General features: G+C 42.7%; 1 protein-coding gene across 1 annotated transcript in view; it reads right to left on the bottom strand.

Moving 5' to 3' along the window:
• LOC124616526 (mitoguardin) overlaps positions 1 to 27286 on the bottom strand; it is a 110045-nt gene that overhangs the window by 64298 nt on the left and 18461 nt on the right. The window contains exon 2 of the mRNA XM_047144841.1: positions 19124 to 19225. Coding sequence (XP_047000797.1) covers positions 19124 to 19225 — 102 coding nt within the window. The remainder of the gene's footprint in view (positions 1 to 19123; positions 19226 to 27286) is intronic.

Raw genomic sequence — 27286 nt, 5'->3', positions numbered from 1 at the left:
AAACCTACGTTTCTAGCATTTGTAGACTTAGAGGAAGCTTTTGGCAGTACTGACGAATACTCTTTCAAATTCTAAAGGTGGCAGGGGTAGAATACAGGTAGCGAAGGGCTATTTACAATTTGTACAGAAAGCAGGTGGCAGTTATAGGAGTCGAGGGCACGAAAAGGAAGCAGTGGTTGGGAAGGGAGTGAGACAGGGTTGTAGCCTATTCCCTGTGTTATTCAATCTGTATACTGAGTAACCAGTATAGGAAACAAAAGAAAAAATTAGGAGTAGGTATTAAAATCCATGGAGAATAGATAAAAACTTTCAAGTTTGCCCATGACACTGCAATTCTGTCAGACAGCAAAGGACCTGGATGAGCAGCTGAACACAATGGACAGTGTCTTGAAAGGAGGATATAAGATGATCATCAACAAAAGCAAAACGAGGATAATGGAATGTAGTCGTATTAAATCGGGTGATGCTGAGGGAATTAGATAAGGAAATGAGACGCTTAAAGTAGTAAATGAGTTTCGCTATTTGGGGAGAAAAATAACTGATGACGGTCGAAGTAGAGAGGATATAAAATGTATAAAATGTAGACTGGCAATGGCAAGGAAAGCGTTTCTGAAGAAGAGAAATTTGTTAACATCAAGTATAGATTGTCAAGAAGTCGTTTCGGGAAGTATTTGTATGGGCTATAGCCATGTATGGAAGTGAAACGTGGACGATAAATAGCTTAGACAAGAAGAGAATAGCTTTCGAAATTTGGTGCTACAGAAGAACGCTGAATATTAGATGGGTAGAACACATAACTAATGAGGAGGTATTTAACAGAATTGGGGAGAAGAGGAATTTGTGGCACAACTTGACTAGAAGAAGGGATCGATTCGTAGGACATGTTCTGAGGCATCAAGGGATCACCAGTCTAGCATTGGAGGGCAGCATAGAGGGTAAAAATCGTAGAGGGAGACCAAGAGATGAATACACTAAGCAGATTCAGAAGGATGTAGGTTGCAGTAGGTACTGGGAGATGAACCTTGCGCAGGATAGAGTAGCATGGATAGCTGCATCAAAGCAGTCTCTGGACTGAAGACCACAACAACACTCCGGAGGGTACTTCTGGTATCAGATTCCAATAGCGAATGGCGTTATGATCGTCGGGAACCCTGTCTATTACCTCTAATTTTATCGCCGTAGTCATTTCGCGAGATGTATGTGGGAGGAAGTGATATGTTGTTCTACTCTTCCAGGAAAGTGCTCCAGAAATTTCAATTGTAAAGCTCTCCGCAATGTAACATCTGCCACCGGCATTTATTGAGCGTCTCTGTAATGCTCTCGCTCCGACTAAAGGATCCCGTGACGAAAAGTGCCCCTTTCCCAGATTGACGCATTCTCCCCAGAATCGGTTGAACAAGCTCCTTTTAAGTCACTTCCTTCGCGGGTGAGTTACATGTTTGTGTGCGTGGAGGTGAGAGGAGGGGGAGGAGGGGGGCTGGGCGCAATATGCTACATTTATGTTCAGACCCAACTGCCAGAGCCAGCACTGTTCATCAATCTTCTGCTGATCAGTCTGGAAATCGATACTGTCTTCTGCCGTTGCTACTTTCTTATTGACACTCCATCATCGGCAAACAAGGACCTTCCGTCGCTTTCTACTATAACATTTAAATATATTTTAAACAGTAGCTGTCCTATAACACTTGCATTTGTTACTCCGGAAACCACCGTTATACTGTAGATTTTGTTGTATTTTATTACGCAACAATGGCAGGATTTATTGGTGACAATATTGTTTACATCTACCAGTAGGCCTATTGTTTCGTTAGCTTATAATTCAGTTTCAGTTGGATACTGGTAAAGCCTCATTTATGACAATATCAACGACCATTTAGAGCCAAAAGCATCTTCAAGCCAAGGAATTCGACATAGTTACAATGCGAGCTTCAAACAAAGTTGTCTGTGATGCCAAAGCCCAAACCAACCGAAGCTGGAAGAAAGTATGGACTGAACCGATCTAAGGTGCGACGTTGGGTTGCTTCAGAAAAAATGGAAGAAGGCAATTTTAGCGAGAAAATCGTTGAGGGGGCCGAAATGTGGCAAGAGTCCGGAACTTTAAGCTAAGGTTTTTCCTGTCTGCAAGATAAGAGGAAAGATGTGATGCCTGTCTCACGAGGAATTATCCAACTGAAGGCACTGGAAATCACGAAAGTCTTAAACGTGCCACAACGAGAATTTTGTTGCGAGTATTGAATGATGTCATCGGTTTACGCGGGTTAACGGCCTTGCTCCCCAAGGAAGTACTACGGTAGCACAGAGAATGGCGGCAGATTTCGAGAAGAAGTTGTCAACTTCCAGCGTCACGTCATCCAGTTGCGAAAATGTCATTCGCGCCCTTTTCAATCAGATTGGCAATTAAACTTCTTGGCAGATTAAAACCGTGTGCCGGGCCGAGACTAATTCGAGACCTTTGCCTTTCGCGGCGAAGTGCTCTACCATCTGAGCTACCTAACCACGACTCACGCCCGGTCTCGAGTTCGGGTCTCGGTCTGGTTTTAATCTGCCAGGAAGTTTCACATCAGCACACACTCCGCTGCAGAGTCAAAATTTCATTCTGTAGATTAACAATGCTGACGAAACGCCACTATTTCTTGACATGCCGAGCAATTCGACATAAGACGTGAAAGGGAGGCAAGAAGTACCTCAAAAAGAGGAACTAGGAATGAAAAAAATATAGTAACTGTGATATTAGCTATTACAGCCGATGGGGTAAGTTACCCCCTTTGTCATTCCGAAGAGAAAAACCATGCCCAAGAAAACTTTCCTATGGGTTTGGTGATTCGTTGCCAAGAAAAGGACAATGACAACGCAACTGACAGTTGACTAGTTGTCAATAATTTAGAATCGCAGACCTGGGGCACTGCTTGCTAAGACATCCATGCAAGTTTTGTATACGTTTGAGGGACATCTAACCGCTAAAGTGAAAAACTTACTTCACAACAGACAGATCGTGTCGTAAGGCCCGGAGGAACAGCTTCAAAACTGAAGGTCCTAAATGTGAGCGCAAAGAAACCGTTGAACGATAATCTGCGGAAAAATATGTATTCAGATTGACTCCTGGAAAAATATGTCCTTATACCATCTGCTAACATTAAGAAGCCACCAGTCATCCTTTTTTTTGCGAGTGTTCTTGTTTCATGGTCCTCAGTATCATCAGAGTCGATCCGTCATCAACGGGTTAAAGAAACACTGCATATAGAATGCGCTGGATGGCAGTGAGGATGACGTAATATGGGAACAAAAAAAATGGCTCTGAGCACTATGGGACTCAACATCTGAGGTCATCAGTCCCCTAGAACTTAGAACTACTTAAACCTAACTAAACTAAGGACATCAGACACGTCCATGCCCGAAGCAGGATTCGAACCTGCGACCGTAGCGATCGCGCGGTTCCAGACTGAAGCGTCTAGAAGCGCACGGCCACCAGCGCCCGGCAATATGGGAACAGAATGGAGAAAATTATAGGAGTGAGTGATGCAGTGAACACCGATACTGATAGTGATGACATGACAAAATGTTGCCAATGTGTTGTTTCAAATGTCTTACTTTTAACTACGTACATATAAATTTTTGGTCATTTTTCTTCTCTCAGTATTCAGCTTATTTACAGGAAAAAATATTTGTTTTGCTTCTTCCTCGAAATTTAGGAGTGCGGCTTAAATTCCATGTCAGCTTTTTTAGGGCCAATATGGTAGTACTTCAGTGCTCTAAGAAATATTAGGGATATGTTACGTTACACCGATAGCTTAAAGGATGAAGCAAGAAGTTACCAATTACTTTGTAACAATTTTTTTTAAATTCAGATATTTGTAAAGAATAGTGGTCTTTTTATCTTGACAATCACCATATTTAATTTCATTATCATGTATCAAAGATTACATTCACCATTTAAAAGAAAAATTTAAATCCCCTATCGTAAGCCATCGATAACAAGACCACTTGTGCAAAGGCACAATTGTAAATAAATTAATGCATGGTTTCACAGCGATGTGCACTGATAAAATTTTCTCGTGCTTCCAGCCATGTCAAGTGGTTTAAAATCCACGAGATTTCGGGAGAGTGCATCTCAGCCATTGTCAGGTGGTGACTGTCACCACTTAACAATGGCAGATCAGTACTCAGGCGAAAGCTTGTGCATTTTTAGCCACTTAACGTGGCTGGAAGCTAGAGAGAATTTTATAAATAGTAAATACAATGGTATTGCGTACATCAGAAGAACCGGGGTGATAAACTTTGCCGCTATGGGAAAGTAATTTCACGAATTTTATCGGCAGCTACTGTGTCGATAAACGAGTAGAATTTTAACAGACTGTAGAAACAATATACTGACTGTAACTACGCAAACAGAATACTCAAAAATTAACAGCCTTAAAGTAGCGAATGTAGGAAACCATGCTCACTACTCATATTTACATAACATCCATAGAAATGGGCTAGAATGATTAATAAACAGCACCAAAAAGTTTGAGGACACTGAATTTGTTTTATTATGATCTTAGACAATTGTGCAAAGGAACAGTTTTAAGAGATTTGACACGACCTTATCAAACTTAAGACTAGAGAAGTACAAAGAACTAGAGCGACAACCATAGATATATGCCAAAACAAATTTGGAAATATCTCCATAAATAATAAAGGACACGAATTCTGTAATTCAAGTAGCACATTAATCAATAATAGCAGACACATATATCAGAGGAACTGCAGTGGCCAACCAATGCCATACACATAATTACAATCAATACAAGACAAATATTTAGGGAAGACCTCTTTTTAGGTATTTTACGCTATGGATGCGAACAACGCCAAGGCAACCGCAAGGGTTGGGGGGGGGGGGGGAGAGGAGGGGGACTGGGGGGGGGCGGGGGGGGCAAGATAGATGTGCATATGGGTAAGAAACAGCCTGAATAATAAGAATCTGATGCGTAATTAACAAGAGAAATGAACGGGACAAATATGTTACTTGATAACAGACAAACAGTTATTGGACCCATCATTCACTATAACAGCTTTCTCAAAAAGACCTCTAAAGAAGAGACTGCAAATCAAATCCCTAAGAGTACACCCACAATAGCAGAAATACAAAGTACGATTACATTCACATGGCAAAATCTTCGTATGATTTGTCTTTACTCTTCGGTCAGGACTCGTATGAGAAGGGACGTATTCGATTCCTTGTTATCACTATACATGTGTCACCCTAGGAGATATCCCGAGTACACATGTCACCCTGCAACAGCCACGACAGTGTTGGGAGGTACAGCCCCTGTACAGCTGACACACCAAACTCAAGAGGCCCTAATTAAGACAGTGCTGTATGCCGACGATAGCGTGTTCTGAGTCAGCCCCTCGATCGAAGCGCTGTCTGCAAGGGCTGACCGCTACATAACCACGTTATAAGAATAGAAAAATGGCGCATACGCCGAAACCCACCCAAGTCGCAAGTAGTTGTACTTTGAAACATTTCATTGTAAACGACACCCAGCTAAAAGGCAGCAGTCAATTTAAGGGGAAAATAACACAGCTCACAGCCTAATATCTTCAAATCACCTTAGATCGACTGCTAAATTGTAGGGACGCCACCACGCAGAAGATCGCTGCAGCAAACAATGAAACAGTCAAGATCAATGTCATACAACACATAACAGGTGGGGCAACAGTACCAGTAACGTTGCAGATGTACGGAAATGTTCCTGAGGCCAACTCTGGAATATGATACACAGGTATGAATGGATCACTGTGTGTGGTCAGCATAGATGGCTGCCATGTGGAGGACCCTGGTTCCATACCTGGTACTGCCAAGGATATTTCCAAGAGGGGGACTGGTACGAGGTGCAGTCACATAGTGCCAACTGAGGGGTTTAGTAGTAGGGGCTCCGCGATCGGGGAGTCTGCAAAGCGGCCTGGTGAGGGATGTGTTGACCACACGCCCCTCCATACGACATGCGCAAGACGCCGCAAGGCGGCCGGTAGAAATCGTTTGGATCGTAACGACAGGGAAGAGGAGCTTGTTTATGTAACGGACTTTAGCCCCTTACACAAAATTATTTAAAATAATTCGTCCCTTTCAAATTTGGTTTCTCTTCTATAAATTATCCTCTGCTTACTAAAGTGAATTCGCAGTAACAATGTTTTGTGGGAGATGACTTCCATAAAACAATCCACCTAAATTTGGTACAAAAACACTGTTCATCTTGCTTCCCAAGAAAGTGTAAAAACTCTTGAAGCATTTTTTTGTTTTTCAGTGGTGCAGGACGTCAAAATACGTAACATCTGATAACTAGTATCACTTAGATTTTTTATTATTAAAGCGATGCTTTTTTGTGTTTTAGAATTTTCCACCACTCAAAACTTTAATAATTTGCATGTGATCAAGAACGGCAGTTTGTAATGGATTCCAAATGTAATTTTGATGCACTGAACTATCTGTATTATTAGCCACTGCGATAATTTAAATGACAATTGAGTCATAAGACCCACCATCACTGACACAAGGCTTGTGTGGCGCCGTGGGAATGACGTCATTAGCCCTACAATAATAGCAGCAGTCTCATGTGAAGGGTTGCCTTTACTGTCAGTGGCACCTGGGTTGACGGTGGTTGTGAGTTTTCACAGGCCCTTTAGATGATGTGTTTCCAGGATAGCACTGCGCTGTTTTGGATAGGATTAAGGTGGCAATACTGACTCCCTAAGGCAGCAAGATACTTCAGGCGTTTGGTGCAGCGATCTCATGCTGACGAACAGAGTAATAATGAAGATTAGATGAAGTGTATGTTATTTATAAAGCTGCAAGATCAACTCGGACATAGATATGGAGCTTAGACCTGCAACCCTGCAAAACCAACGACTACAAGATAAGTATATCCACAGTAGCGGATTTGGGAATCCACGTTATTAGTGGGGGCTCTGAAAAATGTCATTTACTGTGAAAAAAATCTCAACCGCACACCAAGTAAACAAATCATGTCAGCAGGCTGAAGGATGCTGCGAACTACAGGAAAACTGTCCTTGATAGACTGATTTAGGAGTCTCAGAAATATGGACTAAACACTGAAGCCCCAACTACTAACGGAATCATCATCATTGCAGCTATCAAAGACTAGGATCAAGCACCCATATCCAACGCATAGCATATCTGTAATTCATTCTAATTTACAGTTTTAGCCCGATATTGACGTCATTTTGCACACTTTACCTTCAAGACAAGAGGAAGATCACTGTTCGCATAAGATTTCAAAATATGACTTTCAACGTACATTTGTGATAAATGGGAAAAGTTACCAAAAAATCTCGAAAATTGCCAATTTACTTCGAATTTCTGCATTCAGATGAAATAATGGACAAAATTAATGAAAAATTAAGTGTCTAACAAAGTACATTATCGCTTTAAGCTTTTCTACCGTGAGAAATTGTAGTTCCAATATCCGTCTTGGGTATAATACTATCAGAAGTGACTAGATCGCGGGCCGATCAAAATATCGAACAGAACCCGAGATTTCCGGTACTGTGACAAACTGTTCGAACAGTTCAAGCCGTGTTCAGAAAGAGCCCTACTTGAAACAGTGAAAACCGAGCTGAAACAACAGAACGAATTCTCCAAAATATACAATGAGATACTTATCGCAAAATGTAATTAATTTTTTCATACAGGTGAAGACATTCATTCGTCACGTTCTGTTGACACCTAGTGATTCAAATACGCCCTTCGATTTAAAGCGATTGTAGTTTCCCCAAGTGGCTTGCTTTGACTATGAGTATCAACAAGTCCCAGGTCCAGTTACTTTGTGTGGCAGATATTAAACATTCTGGGCAACACCGGACACGGCAGCTAGTACTACATAAAAAGGAGCAAGTAAAACGTGAGCATATCATGCCAATAGTTAATATCACAGTCAAGGAAGCACACTTACAACAGCACTATAAAAGTAAAGACAGGATAAAAACGGAAATGCAACAAGAAACAACAAACGAGATACTACTCCCATCCCAGCTGGGGGTTTGCGAGAGGTTTCCCACTGACGACATCCAAACGCTGGAGTTGGGTATTTCTTCTCGCGACGGAACTTAGGCAAAACAAGCGAACCTAAGGCTAGACGGGATATTAGGTCCTCCAAAAGCTCGCCCGCTTTCCTCCGCGAGGGAGGGAGAAAGAGGACGTTGCTGAACATAGTGTGTAATTGTGGAGGTATTCGCAACCGGCACGCCGAGAGGAAACTTAACGGTAGATTAGAGTAGAGGGTAGACTTACCGGGGCGAGCAGCGCGGCCATGACGGCTGCGGCTCCGGAGCGTCCCTCCAGCAGCTGTTAGCCGGCCGTTCCTCTACTGGCGGCCAAATCGCTCTCTGCCCACCAACCCTGCGGTACGCCGCTTATCGCAGCGACCTCTACACTCCAGCAAACCGTGCCGGCGTCTCGCGCCCGTAAACAGTGACTTCTCCATTTCGCGGCACGCGTCCAGTCCTTCCCGACATCATACGATGCAGAGGGTGGTCAAAACTAAACTAGACGAGTGCAGGCGTTTTGACTGACAGATCGACGAACCTTCCTTGTCTGGTTGTTGGGCGAGCTCCTACGACCCGACAGCTGACACCCCCACCACCACCCCACCCCATCCCATCCCATCCCATCCCCAACAAATCGTGCCAACCGCCAGACAAAAGTTCGTATTTTGTCACTGTGCGCGCGATTGAATACGTTCTAACAAGGGAACCTCCCCATCGCACCCCCCCCCCCCCCCCTCAAATTTAGTTATAAGTTGGCACAGTGGATAGGCCTTGAAAAACTGAACACAGATCAATCGAGAAAACAGGAAGAAGATGTGTGGAACTATGAAAAAAATAAGGAAAATATACAAACTGAGTAGTCCATGTAGAAGATAGCTCAGGAGCGCCGTGGTCCCGTGGTTAGCGTGAGTAGCTGCGGAACGAGAGGTCCTTGGTTCAAGTCTTCTCTCGAGTGAGAACTTTACTTTTTTTGTTTTCGGAAAGTTATGATCTATCCGTTCGTTCATTGACGTCTCTGTTCACTGTAATAAATTTAGTGTCTGTGTTTTGCGACCGCACCGCAAAACCGTGCATTTCGTAGAAGAAAGGACGTGCCTCTCCAATGGGAACCGAAAACATTTGATCGCGAGGTCATAGGTCAACCGATTCCTCCATAGGAAAACACGTGTGATATATTCTATACGACACGTGCGTCATATGACAGGAATATGTTGTCGACCCACCTAACTTGTACACTTGGCGAATGGGTAAAAAGATTCTTCTACCTTGCCCGATTTAGGTTTTCTTGTGGATGTGATAATCACTCCCAAAAAAGTGATGAAAACATAAGAGTTTGTCACATAAACTGCAACAAATGAATGCAACAGTTTCACAGTCGCACAGTTTTCCCTGTGCTCTGTCAAAACCTATGTTTTTAACGTTTTCAAATTTTTCCGTGTGTAGACCGTCAAATACTGCATTGTCCAAGCAAATCTGAACATGTCCTGGAATTTTGGAGAGCGAAGTTGATTATGTGTGAGTGCCTGAACTTTGATAATTGCCTGAAAATAAAAAATTAAACTTTTCACTCGATCGAAGACTTGAACCAAGGACTTCTCGATCTGCAGTTGCGTATGCTAACCACGGGACCACGGCGCTCCTGAGCTCACTTTGTCCTTGGTGTTGCTTATCTTGCGCATAGACTACTCAGTTTGTATATTTTGCTTATTTTTTTCATAGTTCCACACAACTTCTTCCTGTTTTCTCGATTGATCTGTGTTCAGTTTTTCAAGGCCTATCCACTGTGCCAACTTATAACTAAATCTGAGGGGGGGTGTGATGGGGAGGTTCCCTTTTAAGGTACGTGACAGGGTAGGAGTCGGACGAAACTCTAGGGGCAGAGTTTCGGGAGAAATGCAAGGGGGGGTAGGACGCCAAACGGGCCGACTTGGAGCAGGAGAGGCACCACAGGACATTTTAAGTTCCACTGTCTATACTTTTACAAGTAAATTCATAAAACTTTGTCAGCATGACCAGAAAGGATTCAGAATTCACACTCGTAGCAGAAGAAGTTCAAAAACATAACAAAATAATTTACATTTGAAATTTCATAATTTTTTCACTTACTATTGGCTGCATTTGTTGCTATAGGTACACTTTTCCTCGTAAGTAAGAGAGACTGTTCGAGGAATTTTGCACAGCATACAAACCATACTTACAGGTGTCTGAAACTCTAGAATCTATTTAATTTATGAAAAAATGAATGAGCTGTTACGTTTTAAACTTTATGTTTAGAAAAAAATCAAATTTTGTAGTTAATAATCTCAATTTTTACCACAGTTTTTAATAGATTTGGAAAATTCTAGAGTTTCATAAACCTGTAAGTATGGTTTGTATGCTGTACAAAATTCATCAAAGAATCTCTCTTACTTGTGAAGAAAAATGTACCTATAGCAACAAATGCAGCCAACAGTAAGTGAAAAAACTGATGAAATTTATTATGCTATGTTTTTTCACTTCCACTGCTATGAGTGTGAATCCTGATTCCTTCCATGTAATGCTGACAATGTTTTATAAATTTATTTGTAAAAGTATAGACAGTAGAAAATAAAATGTCCTGTGGCGCCCCTCCTGCTCCAAGTCGGCCCGTTTGACGTCCTACCCCCCCTTAAAGACTTTACGACTGCAGGTGTTTGTGGAACACGCCGTGCAAGGCGTACAACACTATAGACGCAAGAAACAAGTACTTTTTTAACTTTTTTTTTAACGAATCCATAAGGTTTTCGTGTGGCACATAGAATAAAAGTCCAACAACCTTCAACGTTCCTGTTTTTAGATTTTATTTCCGATACTTATCGGAAATGAAACGTAAAAACAGAAATGTCGACATTCAACGAGCCTTAATACATAAAATATACTTGCTTCATTGTTATAACTGTTAATAAAGTCCAGCCTATATCCAAGCCCTCTGTTATGAAGAGCAAAGTGCTGGATTTTTTAATATTCTTATTTTGTATAGTTCTAACAGTTACTATAGTCCGATGGAAATGGAAATGAGCGTTTGGCGTCATTGGCCGGGAGGCCCCTTGAAGGGCAGGTCCGGCGCCTTGGTGCAGGTCTTATTACAACCGACGCCACATTGGGCGACCTGCGCGCCGGATAGGGATGAAATGATGATGAAGACAGCACAATACCCAGTCCCTGAGCGGATAAAATCCCCGACCCAGCCGGGAATCGAACCCGGGCCGTAGGACGGCAATCCGTAACGCTGACGACTCAGCTATCGGGGCGGACACTATAGTCCGATTAAAATACTTTATAGTTGGTGTCTGTCACTTGCCGCTACAGGGTTGCCACATCCGCTGCCGGCTACCGCTTGGTTATAGGCACGGAGAGTCGCTTCACAAATGCAGTTAATGGGTAAAGCGGGACGACGTTGGAAGCGGCCGCCGCAAGGTATGACGGAAATGGGAGATGCTGTGTCGACAGTTGATTTGAAGTGAACAATGACTGATCTGAGGCAGACGACGTGTTGCGTAGCCCTGAATTCACACTCACATCCTAATCTAACCACAACCTCGCGATCTGCAAAGTATCCGAGAAAACGGTGACCAGCAGTCTGCGGCAGAACTAAAATCAAGATCACTTTGTTCACGGAGTTTAAGGCTAATCTCTACGAGCAAACTCAAGACAGAAAATTTTCATAATATATTTGTTTGTATAGCCATGTTCCGTAGCAAAATTTCGGTTTGGTAAAAGCAAACTGTAATTTCTGGCTACCACCGTTTACCTGAAACTATCCTCACGGTGGCTAAACGCGATGCCAATGAGCAGTCCCGGTTGGCACTTGCTTGCAGATTATAGGCGACACTAGCACGTTCCAAAGGAAAAAAAGAACGACAGGAAGAAAAGTAAGAGTATACAAAAAAGTCAATGCGATGATGAATATGACGCGGCAGCGTATTAGAAATAAAAACTATTACATTTAAACCAGTTAATTAAATAAAAATGATAAAGTCTTCTGATAAGATTTAAAAAATAAAAACTTTCGAAACATTTGATGGGATTCGAACCTGGGACGTTTTATAGTCTAATTACAACGCTTACCACTACACCACGGCATTGCTCTGCAGAAAGTTGGTGTATTTATGACTCTGGTGACCAGTAGCAATGATTAGTTGCTGCTTTCAAAAATTCGGCTTCACGCAATGTCGTGCGAAGCTTATCTAATGTAAGCCGATCTCTGTGATAATAATAACTGTATATGTGACGCAGAATCACCCCTTGGGCCGAAGGTCCCAGTTGTGTTTGGTTAGTGTTATGTATGAAATGTGTGTATTTCGTTAGCCAAATCAAGGAGGAGGCCGGACAAGGAATTCGAAGTGAACTATTTGTTCTGGCAGTTTGGCAACGGCGAACAGTTCGGGAGTAATGTTGAGCGCTCTGATTGGAGGAAACCAGCTACAATGCTTGAAGTGTCAACTATTAAGTAATTTTTATCGAAATTTAAAGCTTCATTTCTTATGTATCTGTTGTATTTAGTAGTATTTCAAATGAGTTTCTTAAACCTTTTATGCTTTACACATAAATGCATTAAAAATGTTTACGTGAACATGTTTTGTTTTATTTATTTTGCTTTACCGTGATGTATATCCTTACTCAACTACAAATCTTTTTGCAGGTTTCAGAAATCGTTTTAGTGAATGAATTTGAGGTCCTCTTAACTTCTGTCAGTGGCTAGAAATCGTAACGAAGCTGACAGCCTCTCCTCGTACCTTACAGCCTCTGTCATGACTATACTGTTTTTCGTTAAGAATGGTTTGATGGCTTAACTTTGTGTACAGCGGAGCTCGTTCACGCCGCGCGGACGGTTTCGTACCACGTGAGACCACACAGCGCGGGTGTCGCCGGCGCCAAAGCTTAAAAGCTTGTGATGCGAATGTGAAGCCACACTGTTTAGTGTCGGACTGGTAGTGGTGAGCTACTCTCGCAAAACATTCGCGACAGTACTGATAAAAATCACACACCACTTCGATGAGTGAATTTACAATGGATATCATGCTACTTGTACAACTCACGTTTTGGGAATAACTGAGATATTTTTCTTGTACGTACATTTATCCTGTTGTTGTAACTTCAGTTTATCGTTCTTTTTTCTTTTTAAATTTCTGTTTCGAATATTTCTCTTTTAAAAATCGTTTTCAGTGTAGAGCATCTTGAAATTGTAAGCACTGAGCAAGTGAGTAATAACTCTCCGTGTGCGTTCATTGCTGCCGGCTGGAAATGAACGAAATGCTAGAAATCAGTAGCCGCAAGAAACTGAAAGTGTTTCACAAATAAGCCGTTCATTTGCTTGTTGGTAGCAATACGTAAAAACGCATTTCATCATACTGGATTGGTGCATGAGTTAGTAAAGTTTTTCTGTAAGTTTAATAAACACAACAGATACAGTAACGGAGAATTTAGTCGTCAATAATATATTCCCCTTCACTATCTACAACAGTCTGCCAACGCTGGGGTAACTTTTCGATTCCGTGACAGTAGAAATCAGATGATTTTGTGGCGAAGAAGTCGTCGAGCCATTTTGGGAGCGCGTTTTCGTCTGGAAAGGAAGTTGCGTAATGGTTGTTCGACAGAGAGTGGAAAAGATGAAAATCTGAGAGCGCAAGATCAGGTGAATAAGGCTGCTGCGGAATGACTGCCCTACCCAGCTCCTGTATAGTGTTTTCTCTTCAGTCTACCAGAACGCGGGCGGGCGTTATCGTGTACGAGCATCATTTCGCGCAGTCTTCCTGGCCGTTGTTCCTGGGTTGCGTGCGCAAGACGTCTCAATTGTTGACAGTAACTGTAAGCAGTGATGGTTACAGATTGGGAAAGCAATTCGTAGAACACCACATCGTCGCTGTTCCACCAGATGCATAACATTATCTTTTGCTGATGTGCACAGGTCACTGTACGGGAAGTTGCTGCTTTGTTTGGACCCAACCATTCCTTTCTTTTCCTTACATTACAAAAAGGACACCATTTCTCGTCACCCATAACGATACAGGGTAGGAATGAATGGTCATGTTGTTCACAAGCCAGCTGATGAAGAGCAAGCAGAGATACATTTACGGTCACAGGCAGATTTTTGTGATTTTGGCTTAGAGCATGCAGTACCCAACCACCAGATTTTCGAACCTTTTCCGCTGCATGCAAATGTCGCACGGTAGAGAAATGATCAGAGCTCATCAACTTTGACAGTTCTCGACTGCTCTGACGTGGATCGTTGTGGATTAATGCGTTTTAACGATCTTCATGAACTCCGAAGATATTTTGGAACGTGAAAAGTAACTAATGTCAAAAAGATCCTCCTTGAGCGGAGAAAACAATTTTATGCCGTGTTCTGTCCAATGGTTTATCCCCATACATGGCAGAAATGTTTCTGGCTGTCTCCGCGGCCGTCACCCCACTTCTGAACTCAAACACAAGAATATGAAGGAAATGTTCCAATTTCTACACTTGGCACTCCATTTTCTATCGTCCACAGCTTCACTCACCATCTCCAAATGACAAAATGTAAATTCAAATAGCAACAGTGCACTACAGATAAATAAATGACAATCGGTAAACAAAAGCACAGCAACCGGAATACCAATAAGCAACACAAAACGCTACCAACTTACGCATCAACCTAATAGAATTGCGAACCCAGCAAACCACCATCTACTGACTTTCGAATGTGATGCATGTCATTTTCCTGCCTTCGTATTGTACTGTCGCCGAGGTCGGCGCCCTCGTCGTTAGTGGGTTGTGTTACAGTAGAGTCTCGATTATCCAATCTTCGGTTGTCCGGCCTTCTGTGTTATCCGACCCTTTCACCGCGCCGGCCGTGCGCCAGCCGGCGACAGGTCAGTGACTAACGTGTTGTTTGTTGATACTCTGTTAACTGTCGCCGTTTGCTACTCCTCACTCCTCAGTGCTAACTTAGATCTGTTGTGGAGTAGACGTGTTGCACTTTGTTTATTATAAAAATTTGTGGTGATGGCTTCAAAACGGAAAAAGGCGGTCATTTCAATGGAAGAAAAACTTAAAGCTTTAAAAAGAATAGACAATGGTCTAACTTTATTAAAAGTGACGCAAGAATATAACGTCGGGAAAACAACAGTTCGAGACTGGAAAAGGAACCGCAATGAAATTGAGAAGTTGAATTCTCACCGAGCAACCTCGGCACCCGATCTTCCAAGATCGGAAAACCATGAAAAAATGTGATTATGACAATGCAAGTGAAGCTTTGTTCCTATGGTTTACTCAACATGGAGATAAAGGTGTACCCATGTCGGGACCTATTATGCAGGAAAAAGCCTTAAAGTTTCGTAACGATCTAAACGAAGGTGAATCATCGAGTAAAACTGAAGTGATATCAGGTGTTCCCCAGGGAAGAGTCCTGGACCTCTGCTGTACCTGATCTATATAAATGACCTGGGTGACAATCTGAGCAGTTCTCTTAGGTTGCTCGCAGATGATGCTGTAATTTACCGTCTAGTAAGGTCATCCGAAGACAGGTATCAGTTGCAAAGCGATTTAGAAAAGATTGCTGTATGGTGTGGCAGGTGGCAGTTGACGCTAAATAACGAAAAGTGTGAGGTGATCCACATGAGTTCCAAAAGAAATCCGTTGGAATTCGATTACTCGATAAATAGTACAATACTCAAGGCTGTCAATTCAACTAAGTACCTGGGTGTAAAAATTACGAACGACTTTAGTTGGAAAGACCACATAGATAATATTGTGGGGAAGGCGAGCCAAAGGTTGCGTTTCATTGGCAGGACACTTAGAAGATGCAACAAGTCCACTAAAGAGACAGCTTGCACTACAATCGTTCGTCCTCTGTTAGAATAATGCTGCGGGGTGTGGGATCCTTACCAGGTGGGATTGACGGAGGACATTGAAAGAATGCAAAAAAAGGGCAGCTCGTTTTGTATTATCACGTAATAGGGGAGAGAGTGTGGCAGATATGATACGCGAGTTGGGATGGAAGTCATTAAAGCAAAGACGTTTTTCGTCGCGGCGAGATCTATTTAGGAAATTTCAGTCACCAACTTTCTCTTCCGAATGCGAAAATATTTTGTTGAGCCCAACCTACATAGGTAGGAATGATCATCAAAATAAAATAAGAGAAATCAGAGCTCGAACAGAAAGGTTTAGGTGTTCGTTTTTCCCGCGCGCTGTTTGGGAGTGGAATGGTAGGGAGATAGTATGATTGTGGTTCTATGAACCCTCTGCCAAGCATTTAAATGTGAATTGCAAAGTAATCATGTAGATGTAGAACCTGGTTTCACAGCTATTGTAGGCTGGCTCGATAGATGGAAGACACGGAATTCGGCAACTTAATGTCTGTGGTGAAAAGCTTTCAGCAAATTTTGAAGCTGTTCAATTGTTTAGGAATAAACTCCACAAGGTATTGGACAAGGAAAACTTAACAGGCGATCAAATTTTTAACTGAGACGAGACTGGTCTCAATCACAAAATGTTACCGGAAAAACAAGCGTGAAAGGCCGAAAAGACAGCGCCACGCTACAAACGTAGCAAAGAAATGGTGAAAATTCTTGCATGCAGTAACGCCACAGCAAATTTTAAAATGAAACTGTCTAAAAAAACCGAGAGAATTTAAAAATGTATCTAAAAATACTTTACCGGTGAAATATTACAACCCAAAAATGCTTGGAGGAGCTCAGACATTTTTAAAGAATGGTTTTTTAACGAGTTCGTGCCACAAACTGAAAAGTTTTTGAAAGCCAACAACTTGCCCCGCAAAGCACTCTTGCTTCTAGACAATGCCACTTGTCATCCTAATGAAGATGAACTTCAAGATCAAGATATAAAGGCCATGTTTTTGCCTCCAAATGTCACATCCTTATGTCAGCCTATGGACCAAGGGACCTTAGAGACACTGAAGAGAAACTACCGCAGAAACTTGGTTTCCTCTTTAATTAATGCTATGGACAAGGGAGAAGACATGCTCGAGCAATTGCGCCGTATTAATTTGAAAGACGTAGCTTATGACGTGGCCCAATCTTGGGAGAGTGTTGGAGCAAATACAACTGCAAAATCCGGGAAAATTTTGCTACAAGAAAATCAAGAAAATTCTCCAGATGATGAAAATCTACAGCAGCAGACCGAACCAGAAAATACTATCCTGCTTTCATTGTTACGAAAAGTTCTGGGATGTGCTGGCGCCACAGAAGATGACATAAATGAGTGGATTGTCCAAGATGAAGAATCTGAAATGACAGATGAAGAAATAATCAACATGGTAAACGAAAAAGAGGAAGACGAAGAAGCGGATGTAGTGGAGGAAAGTGCGCCCAAGATTTGTCACAACGAAGGACACAAGGCCTTAGAAACTGTTTTAAAATATGTAGAGCAACTGGAGGAAACATCGTCTACCGAGGTTTTACTTCTTGAGAGACTACGTGATTTAGCAGCAAAAAAACGGCAAACAGCAGGCAAACAAAAGACAATTACTAACTTCTTCACACAGTAAATATCTATTCAGTCTAATTTGATTTGTATTGTATTAAATGTTTAACTCATTTAGCCTTCTTTAGTTTGATTTTTGTGTTTTTTGGATTATTTTCCGTGTTATCCGACCTTCCCGCTTATCCGACCTTGCCGCGGCCGGTTTAGGTCGGATAATCGAGACTCTACTGTTATACTGGAACAAATAAGCCCTCGGTCACAAATATTAAGTCAAAACTGACCAGGTTTCGACGCTACTATGAGCGTCATTTTCAGAATTAGACAACTGTTGTAAAGCATATTAAGTATATAATATATTAATAAAATTAAAGTTTGTACTGACTGGAAAAAGATGCAATACTTATAAAACACATATTAAAAAGGATCTAAGCCGGAAAGGCGACGTCATGAATAGTTGTAAATAAGATGGCGAGCCGCTAAGGGCTGTTCGTACTTTAGTGAACAAGGGTTGCAACAAGACTGAGGTGCCCCCGTTAGAAAGTGTGGGCAAGTAAACATGGTGTTGCTACGAGCGCCATCTAATAGCCGCAGAAACAACTAGGCTACTGTACATTCAAAATTAGACGCATGAAATTGTGATGCAGCTGATTCAGGCATAACGTAAGCACTAATGATAATAGGATGAAGTTACATATTTATCTGCTTTAAACAGAGATACATTTTGTGACGTAAAAAAAACGTTAGTTATGACATACAGGAAAACAGCAAAGATGTAACAGGAAAACAACATTTTGGTAAACTGCATGAGGAAATCTGAATCAAAGATCAAGCAATGGCTTTATACAGTCGAAAAAGTTTTTATTTCGCAAGCTGCAGCTGTTCGTTGAGAATGAGGCCATCATGACGAGAGAGATGTTTGAAAATCTCCAATTCCTCTAAAACATCTAACCTACGCCCGTTATTTTCGGTATGCAGAATATTGTTATTGCCTGTGGCTTTAGGCACGTGTCCAGTAACTAAGAGATGATCGCGCAAAGGATGAATTTAGGGTACTGGTGCCGTTCTTTCTCAAAAGATGTTCTTTATATCTGAACCAGCTGCATCACAATTTCATGTGTCTAATTTTGAATGTACAGTAGCCTAGTTGTTTCTGCGGCTACTAGATGGTGCTCGTAGCAACACCATGTTTACTTGCCCACACTTTCTAACGTGGGCACCTCAGTCTTGTTGCAACCCTTGCTCACCAAAGTACGAGCAGTCCTTAGCGGCTCGCCATCTTACTTACAACTATTCATGATGTCGCCTTTCCGGCTTAGATCTTTTTTAATATGTGACTTGTAAGTACTGCATCTTTTTCCAGTCAGTACAAACTTTAATTTTATTAATGTATTGTATACTCAATATGTTTTAGAACAGTTAGTCAAATTCTGAAAATGACGCTCATACTAGCGTCGAAAACTGGTCAATTTTGACTTAATATTTGTGACCGAGGGCTTGTTTGTTCTAATATAAATCTGCCACGCTCACTGAACTTTAGCAGCTATGTTCAAAGTTTTATGAGACTCTACTGTAGTAGGTCCGGCAAGCTGGCGAGGCGGCTGGCAGCGCTGCGATGTGGGAACCTGGTGGTACGTACCTCATCCTGGGCGGAGACGAAGGATTCCGGGTTGGAGGTGTACGTCGTCATGGACTCCCCGTACAGCCGCGCCGAGCTGTCCGTCCGGAACAGCACAGACCTCTGCAACAGCACAGGAAGGCGGGCCGGTCAGTGTCAGAGTAAACGTGGCGCAGATTGTTTACTAATGCAGTCGTCTCGTCTAACGAGTACGACTGGTGCGCGCGTCCCGCCGCCAAGGACGCCTCGGAGCTCCTACGCAGGTGCTGCTGCTCTCTGCAGCCTCCGATACTACTTAAAAAGATATGTTAACAACTCCTTTCATGGAACTTGCATCGGGAGGTGGTCAGAGAATAAAACAAACAAGAAAAGAATTCTCACAAACTTCTCCATCTCTTACATGTACACAGCTTTATAGTATCCCAAAGGAAGGCCTCTTTCCAGCCATCATTGCGAAACGCTCCTTTCAGTCTCTCTCCGGTATCGGGGATTACAACTGTTATACCAGGTGCACCAGTATGAAATGAGCGTTAAGATACAAATGTGTCGATAGGGAACATTTGTTGTGAACGAGACTTAATTTTTTTTTGTTTTGTTGGTATGACATCTGTCAAAGATATTTAGTATACATCAAGTCATGGAACAAACAACATCATATGTTCTCATCGTGTTAACAATGTCGAATTTTGTACCAGAAAGTGATGATTTGCGGAATGCATTAATTTTTTATTTTGATTTGAAAATAAGTGCAGCAGAGTCGCATCGAATACTTGTCGAGGCATACGGTGATCATGCTCTATCAGAAGCAAGATGCAAAAGATGGTTTCAACGGTTCAGAAATAATGATTTTGATGTAAGAGATAAAGAACGTGGAAGACCACCAAAAAAGTTCGAAGACGACGAATTGCAAACAAAATTGGATGAAGATGATACTTTGCCGGCCGAAGTGGTCGTGCGGTTCTAGGCGCTGCAGTCTGGAACCGCGAGACCGCTACAGTCGCAAGTTCGAATCCGGCCTCGGGCATGGATGTGTGTGATGTCCTTAGGTTAGTTAGGTTTAACTAGTTCTAAGTTCTAGGGGACTAATGACCTCAGAAGTTAAGTCCCATAGTGCTCAGAGCCATTTGAAGATGATACTTTGAGTCAGAAGCAAATGGTAGCAATGCTAAATGTTGCACAACAAACAATTTCTGACCGTTTGAAAGCTATGGGAAAGATCCAAAAGTGTGGAAAATGGGTGCCACATGAAAGACAGATGGAAAACCGAAAAACCATTTGTCAAATTTTGAATGAAAGACATGAAAGAAAATCAATTTTGCATCGAATTGTTACTGGCGATGTAAAACGGATTTATTTTAAGAATCCTAAACGGGAAAAATTATGGGTTAATCCGGGACAATCATCAACATCGACTGCAAAACCAGATCCATTCGGCAAGAAGACAATGCTCTGTGTTTGGTGGGATCAGAAAGGTGTGGTGTATCATGAGCTTCTAAAACCCGATGAAACAGTGAATACTAATCGCTACAGACAACAAATGATCAATTTGAACAATGTATTGATCGGAAAAAGACCAGAATGGGCCAGAAGACATATCAAAGTAGTTTTCTTACACGACAATGCACCTGCACACAAAGCAAAACTGTTTCAGGTTACAATCAAAACACTTCGCTGGGAGCTGCTATCCACAGTATTCACCAGACTGGGCCCCTTCCGACTACCATTTGTTTTCATCAATGGGACACGCATTGGCTGAGGAACACTTCGATTCCCACGAAGAAGCCGAAAATTGGGTGTCTGATTGGTCTGCTTCAAAAGACGAACATTTCTAGTGGCGTGGTGTCCACAAATTGCCAGAAAGGTGGTCAAAATGTATAGAAAGCAATGGTCAGTACTTTGAATAAAAGGTTTTTACTTTTCAATTCAAAATTAGTGTTTCATTTTCACAAAAAAACGCTCATTTCATACCGGTACACCTGGTAATACACATGAGGCGCTGAGGAACACAGGGTCCTAAGGCACACGGTCGTCGATTCTCAGATTGTAGCATGTACGCATGCTCCTGACATCCGTTAAGAAGACAATAAACTCCCTCAAGAATAAAATCTCACATGGAATTGATGGCACTTCCAGTAGGATAATAAAAGCTTGTTCCAAGAGATAAGTGGGAATCTTAGCCACATGCTCTCTGAAGCAGGGTATTTCCCCAGATAGACTGAAGTATGCCATTCTTAAACCACTGCATAAAAAAGGGGATACGTCTGATGTCAACAACTACCGCCCAATCTCTCTTCTGACTGCCTTATCCAAAATTCTTGAAAAAGTAATGTATTGTACAGTAGCTTCACACCTTTGTAAAAATAAAGTTTTAACAAAATGTCAGTTTGGTTTCCAGAAAGATTATTCAACGGAAAATGCTTTGTATACTTTCACTAATGAAATATTAAATGCTCTGAGTAACTGGAAGTCACCCGTTGGGATTTTTTGTGGTCTCTCAAGGGCTTTTGATTGCGTAAATCATGGAATACTTCTACACTACTGGCCATTAAAATTGCTACACCACGAAGATGACTTCCTACAGACGCGAATTTAACCTACAGGAAGAAGATGCTGTGATATGCAAATGATTAGCTTTTCAGAGCATTCACACAAGATTGGCGCCAGTGGTGATACATACAATGAGCTGACATGAGGAACGTTTCCAACCGATTTCTCATACACAAACAGCAGTTGACCGGCGTTGCCTGGTCAAACGTTGTTGTGATGCCTCGTGTAAGGAGGAGAAATGCGTACCATCACGTTTCCGACTTTGAGAAAGGTCGGATTGTAGCCTATCGCGATTGCGGTTTATCGTATCGCGAAATTACAGCTCTCGTTGGTCGAGATCCAATGACTGTTGCAGACTATGGAATCGGTGGGTTCAAGAGGGTAATACAAAACGCCGCGCTGGATCCCAACGGCCTCGTATCACTAGCAGTCGAGATGACAGGCATCTATTCGCATGGCTGTAACGGATCGTGCTGCCACGTCTCGATCCGTGAATCAACAGATGGGGACGTTTGCAAGACAACAACCACCTGCACGAACAGTTCGACGAAGTTTGCAGCAGCAAGGACTACCAGCTCGGAGACCATGGCTGCGGTTACACTTGACGCTGCATCACAGACAGGAGGACCTGCGATGGTGTACTCAACGGCGAACCTGGGTGCACGAATGGCAAAACGCCATTTTTTCGGATGAATCCAGGTTCTGTTTACAGCATCATGATGGTCGCATCCGTGTTTGGCGACATCGCGGTGAACGCACATTGGAAGCGTGTATTCGTCAACGCCATACTGGCGTATGAATCGGCGAGATGGTATGGTGTGCCACTGGTTACACGTCTGGGTCACCTCTTGTTCGCATTGACGGCAGTTTGAACAGTGGACGTTACATTACAGATGTGTTACGACCCGTGGCTCTACCCTTCATTCGATCCCTGCGAAACCCTACATTTCAGCAGAATAATGCACGATCGCATGTTGCAGGTCCTGTAAGGGCCTCTCTGGATACAGAAAATGTTCGACTGCTGCCCTGGCCAGCACATTCTCCAGATCTCTCACGAATTGAAAACGTCTGGTCAATGGTGGCCGAGCAACTGGCTCGTCACAGTACGCCAGACACTACTCTTGATGAACTGTGGTATCGTGTCGAAGCTGCATGGGCAGCTGTACCTGTACACGCCATCCAAGCTCTGTTTGACTCAATGCCCAGGCGTATCAACGTCGTTATTATGGCTAGAGATGGTTGTTCTGGGTACTGATTTCTCAGTATCTATGCACCCAAATTGCGTGAAAATATAACCACATGTCAGTTCTAGTATAATATATTTGTCCAATGAATACCCGTTTGTCATCTGCTTTTCTTCTTGGTGTAGCAATTGTAATGGCCAGTAGTGTGGATAAGCTCAAGTACTGTGGTATGAATGGGACAGCGCTCAAATGGTTTAAATCATACCTAACTGAAAGAGTGCAGAAAGTTGAAATAAGCAGTTCACATAATATGCAAACAACTGGTGATTTCTCAAACTGGGAAACAATCAAGAATGGGGTGCCGCAAGGTTCGGTCTTGGGTGCTCTGCTGTTCTTAATACATATTAATGACTTGCCATTCTATATTCACGAGGATCCAAAGCTGGTACTTTTTGCCGATGATACAAGTATAGCTATCACACCCAACAGACAAGAATTAACCAATGAAATTGTAAACGATTTTTTTCAGAAAATCATTAAGTGGTTCTCTGCAAATAGGCTCTCATTAAACTTTGACAAAACGCATTATATACAGTTCCACACAGTAAATGGAATGACATCATTAATAAATATAGACCTCGATCAGAAATCGGTAGCTAAGGTAAAATATTCAAAATTTCTAGGTGTTTGCATTGATGAGGGGTTGAACTGGAAAAAGCACACTGAATTAGGATCATTGCAAATTTTGGCGATATACATCTCAGTAAATTAGCTTACCACGTCTATTTCCATTCCCTGCTTTCGTATGGCATCATATTCTGGGGTAACTCATCATTGAGTAAAACAGTGTTCATTGCACAAAAGCCTGTAATGAGAATAACTGCTGCAGATCATCCAAGATCATCGTGCAGACACTTACTTAAAGAGCTAGGGATCTTCACTGTAGCCTCACAATACACATATTCACTTATGAAATTTGTTATTAACAATCCGAAAGAATTCAAAAGTAATAGCAGTGTACATGGCTACAACACTAGGAGAAAGGATGATCTTCACTACTCAAGGTTAAATCTAACATTGGCTCAGAAGGGGGTAAATTATGATGCCACAAAAGTCTTTGCTCACTTACCTAATAGCATCAAAAGTCTGACATCTAGCCATATAGCATTTAAAAGAAAATTAAAAGAATTTCTGAGTGGCAACTCCTTCTACTCATTAGATGAATTTTTGGATATAGTAACTGGGTAATTTCCCCACCCCCCACAAAAAAATATTAAGTGTCTTGTTATATTCTGTGTAATGTAATATCTTGTATAGACACCTTTTATTAACCTGACACGTTCCACATCATTACGAAGTGCCGTATTCATGATCTATGCAACAAGTACTAATCTAATCTAATCTAATCTCGCGGTGAACCAGCTTTATCAGTGCTCTACCCCTACACTGTGTATATGAACATTTGCGATAAGCTGTCTTTAGCATTTCTCTGATATTCATTTCCATATGGGTCCAACACACACATCTTCATAGCTGTAGGAACGCTCATTGACTACAAGGGCTCCCCTTTCTTCATAAAAACTGGAGGTACTTGAAGGAACGCCCCACAGTAACGTCACATTTCGTGATTTCAGCATTCCAGTCTGCAAAATGTGCGCTGAGGATTTCAGAACCGTTTAAGAGTGTCACCGTCCTCACTACCAAACTAAAAATGTATATTTGTGCCAGCAGTGCACATTTCAGAAATTTTACATCGATGAAGTTTTCAACAGGTTGCCATGATCTGTTGTTTAAAATAGCATAGTCTTCACTGAAGTGGGACCCCACAATTTCCTTCAAGTCACATACAGGCGGACCACAATTTGTTATTTCACTACAGTTTGTAGATGCCTTGCAAAATCTAGTGCCCAATTATGAGGGTGAAAGGCAAATATCAATCTTGGAAACCAAGGACTTAATAAAACTGCTAAATTACACTTGAAACACATAGAATTAAAAAAAACTACTACGTATCGTGACTGAGAACTGAGAGTTTTACCTGAATCTCAAGCCAGAGAACATGCTTAATGAAAAGATTTTAACAGGGACCATGAAATGTTTGTACAGGTCATAAATGGGTGTGTGGTATATTTAGTACCTGAGCTTTACGTTCTGATTATAGTTTCACATTAATTACCAACGACACAGTAGTGAAAAAGATACTATTGCCACTAGTCTATATACGAAAATTTTCTGGATTAACATTAATAATAATAATAATAACCCTAAGTATTAAAATTTAATAACATAAAGCGAATACATTATTTTCTACAGGAAACATACGATTCTGGCACGTGGGTAAAAACCAAGTCAGTACTACGAGACTGGTGATACGTCTATAAATTTGATTTTCACAGACGTGTATTTTTCTCAAAACTTCGTGTCTATGCTTTGGACCTTTATTGTTCTCAGTGCCTTATACGTATTACTTTTGTAATAGATGCGTTAGTGCAAATCCTGGGCTGAATACTGGGTGTTTTTACTACTGTAGGTACAGACGAGAATGGGGGGCAGAGGACAATGAAATGAGCAAATAATCCTAATAAACATAGACCTCGAAACAAATGGTTTCCCTCACGGTTTGCACAAGTGCAGTCATGCCAATTATTACAACACTGGTCATGTCTAAAAGGCTACGTTTATTTCGAAGCACCACAAGTGAAGCGTAAATTACACAGGGATAAACTGTCCTCGTTTGATTTTATCAGCATTCCAGATACCTAAGTACTGGTAAATAGCGTTTCGAAAACAAGTGTGTCAGTGTCTCGCCGATATTACCTCCCAGGTCCAGCGACTTGAACGTATTTGATTTTTTTGTGTGGGGATGTTTAAAAGCTTTGGAGTTCTCCAGCACTGTTGATAGCGTCGATGCGTTCCGGGAAAGCAATGTAGATCGTTGTCAGTGCATTCGGAGCACGTCTGGGATTCTTTAACGCGTACGATCAGCGACGAGGACTCGGCTCACGTCAGCCTTCACATAAAAGGAGGCCATATGGAACACTTGCTGGAATGTACACTCCTGGAAATGGAAAAAAGAACACATTGACACCGGTGTGTCAGACCCACCATACTTGCTCCGGACACTGAGAGGGCTGTACAAGCAATGATCACACGCACGGCACAGCGGACACACCAGGAACCGCGGTGTTGGCCGTCGAATGGCGCTAGCTGCGCACCATTTGTGCACCGCCGCCGTCAGTGTCAGCCAGTTTGCCGCGGCATACGGAGCTCCATCGCAGTCTTTAACACTGGTAGCATGCCGCGACAGCGTGGACGTGAACCGTATGTGCAGTTGACGGACTTTGAGCGAGGGCGTATAGTGGGCATGCGGGAGGCCGGGTGGACGTACCGCTGAATTGCTCAACACGTGGGGCGTGAGGTCTCCACAGTACATCGATGTTGTCGCCAGTGGTCGGCGGAAGGTGCACGTGCCCGTCGACCTGGGACCGGACCGCAGCGACGCACGGATGCACGCCAAGACCGTAGGATTCTACGCAGTGCCGTAGGGGACCGCACCGACACTTCCCAGCAAATTAGGGACACTGTTGCTCCTGGGGTATCGGCGAGGACCATTCGCAACCGTCTCCATGAAGCTGGGCTACGGTCCCGCACACCGTTAGGCCGTCTTCCGCTCACGCCCCAACATCGTGCAGCCCGCCTCCAGTGGTGTCGCGACAGGCGTGAATGGAGGGACGAATGGAGACGTGTCGTCTTCAGCGATGAGAGTCGCTTCTGCCTTGGTGCCAATGATGATCGTATGCGTGTTTGGCGCCGTGCAGGTGAGCGCCACAATCAGGACTGCATACGACTGAGGCACACAGGGTCAACACCCGGCATCATGGTGTGGGGAGCGATCTCCTACACTGGCCGTACACCACTGGTGATCGTCGAGGGGACACTGAATAGTGCACGGTACATCCAAACCGTCATCGAACCCATCGTTCTACCATTCCTAGACCGGCAAGGGAACTTGCTGTTCCAACAGGACAATGCACGTCCGCATGTATCCCGTGCCACCCAACGTGCTCTAGAAGGTGTAAGTCAACTACCCTGGCCAGCAAGATCTCCGGATCTGTCCCCCATTGAGCATGTTTGGGACTGGATGAAGCGTCGTCTCACGCGGTCTGCACGTCCAGCACGAACGCTGGTCCAACTGAGGCGCCAGGTGGAAATGGCATGGCAAGCCGTTCCACAGGACTACATCCAGCATCTCTACGATCGTCTCCATGGGAGAATAGCAGCCTGCATTGCTGCGAAAGGTGGATATACACTGTAGTAGTGCCGACATTGTGCATGCTCTGTTGCCTGTGTCTATGTGCCTGTGGTTCTGTCAGTGTGATCATGTGATGTATCTGACCCCAGGAATGTGTCAATAAAGTTTCCCCTTCCTGGGACAATGAATTCACGGTGTTCT

This window comes from Schistocerca americana, chromosome 5, assembly GCF_021461395.2.
Source record: "Schistocerca americana isolate TAMUIC-IGC-003095 chromosome 5, iqSchAmer2.1, whole genome shotgun sequence".
NCBI lineage: Eukaryota > Metazoa > Arthropoda > Insecta > Orthoptera > Acrididae > Schistocerca > Schistocerca americana.
Note: the sequence above shows the minus strand (reverse complement) of the source record. Positions and strands in the feature narration are given on the sequence as shown.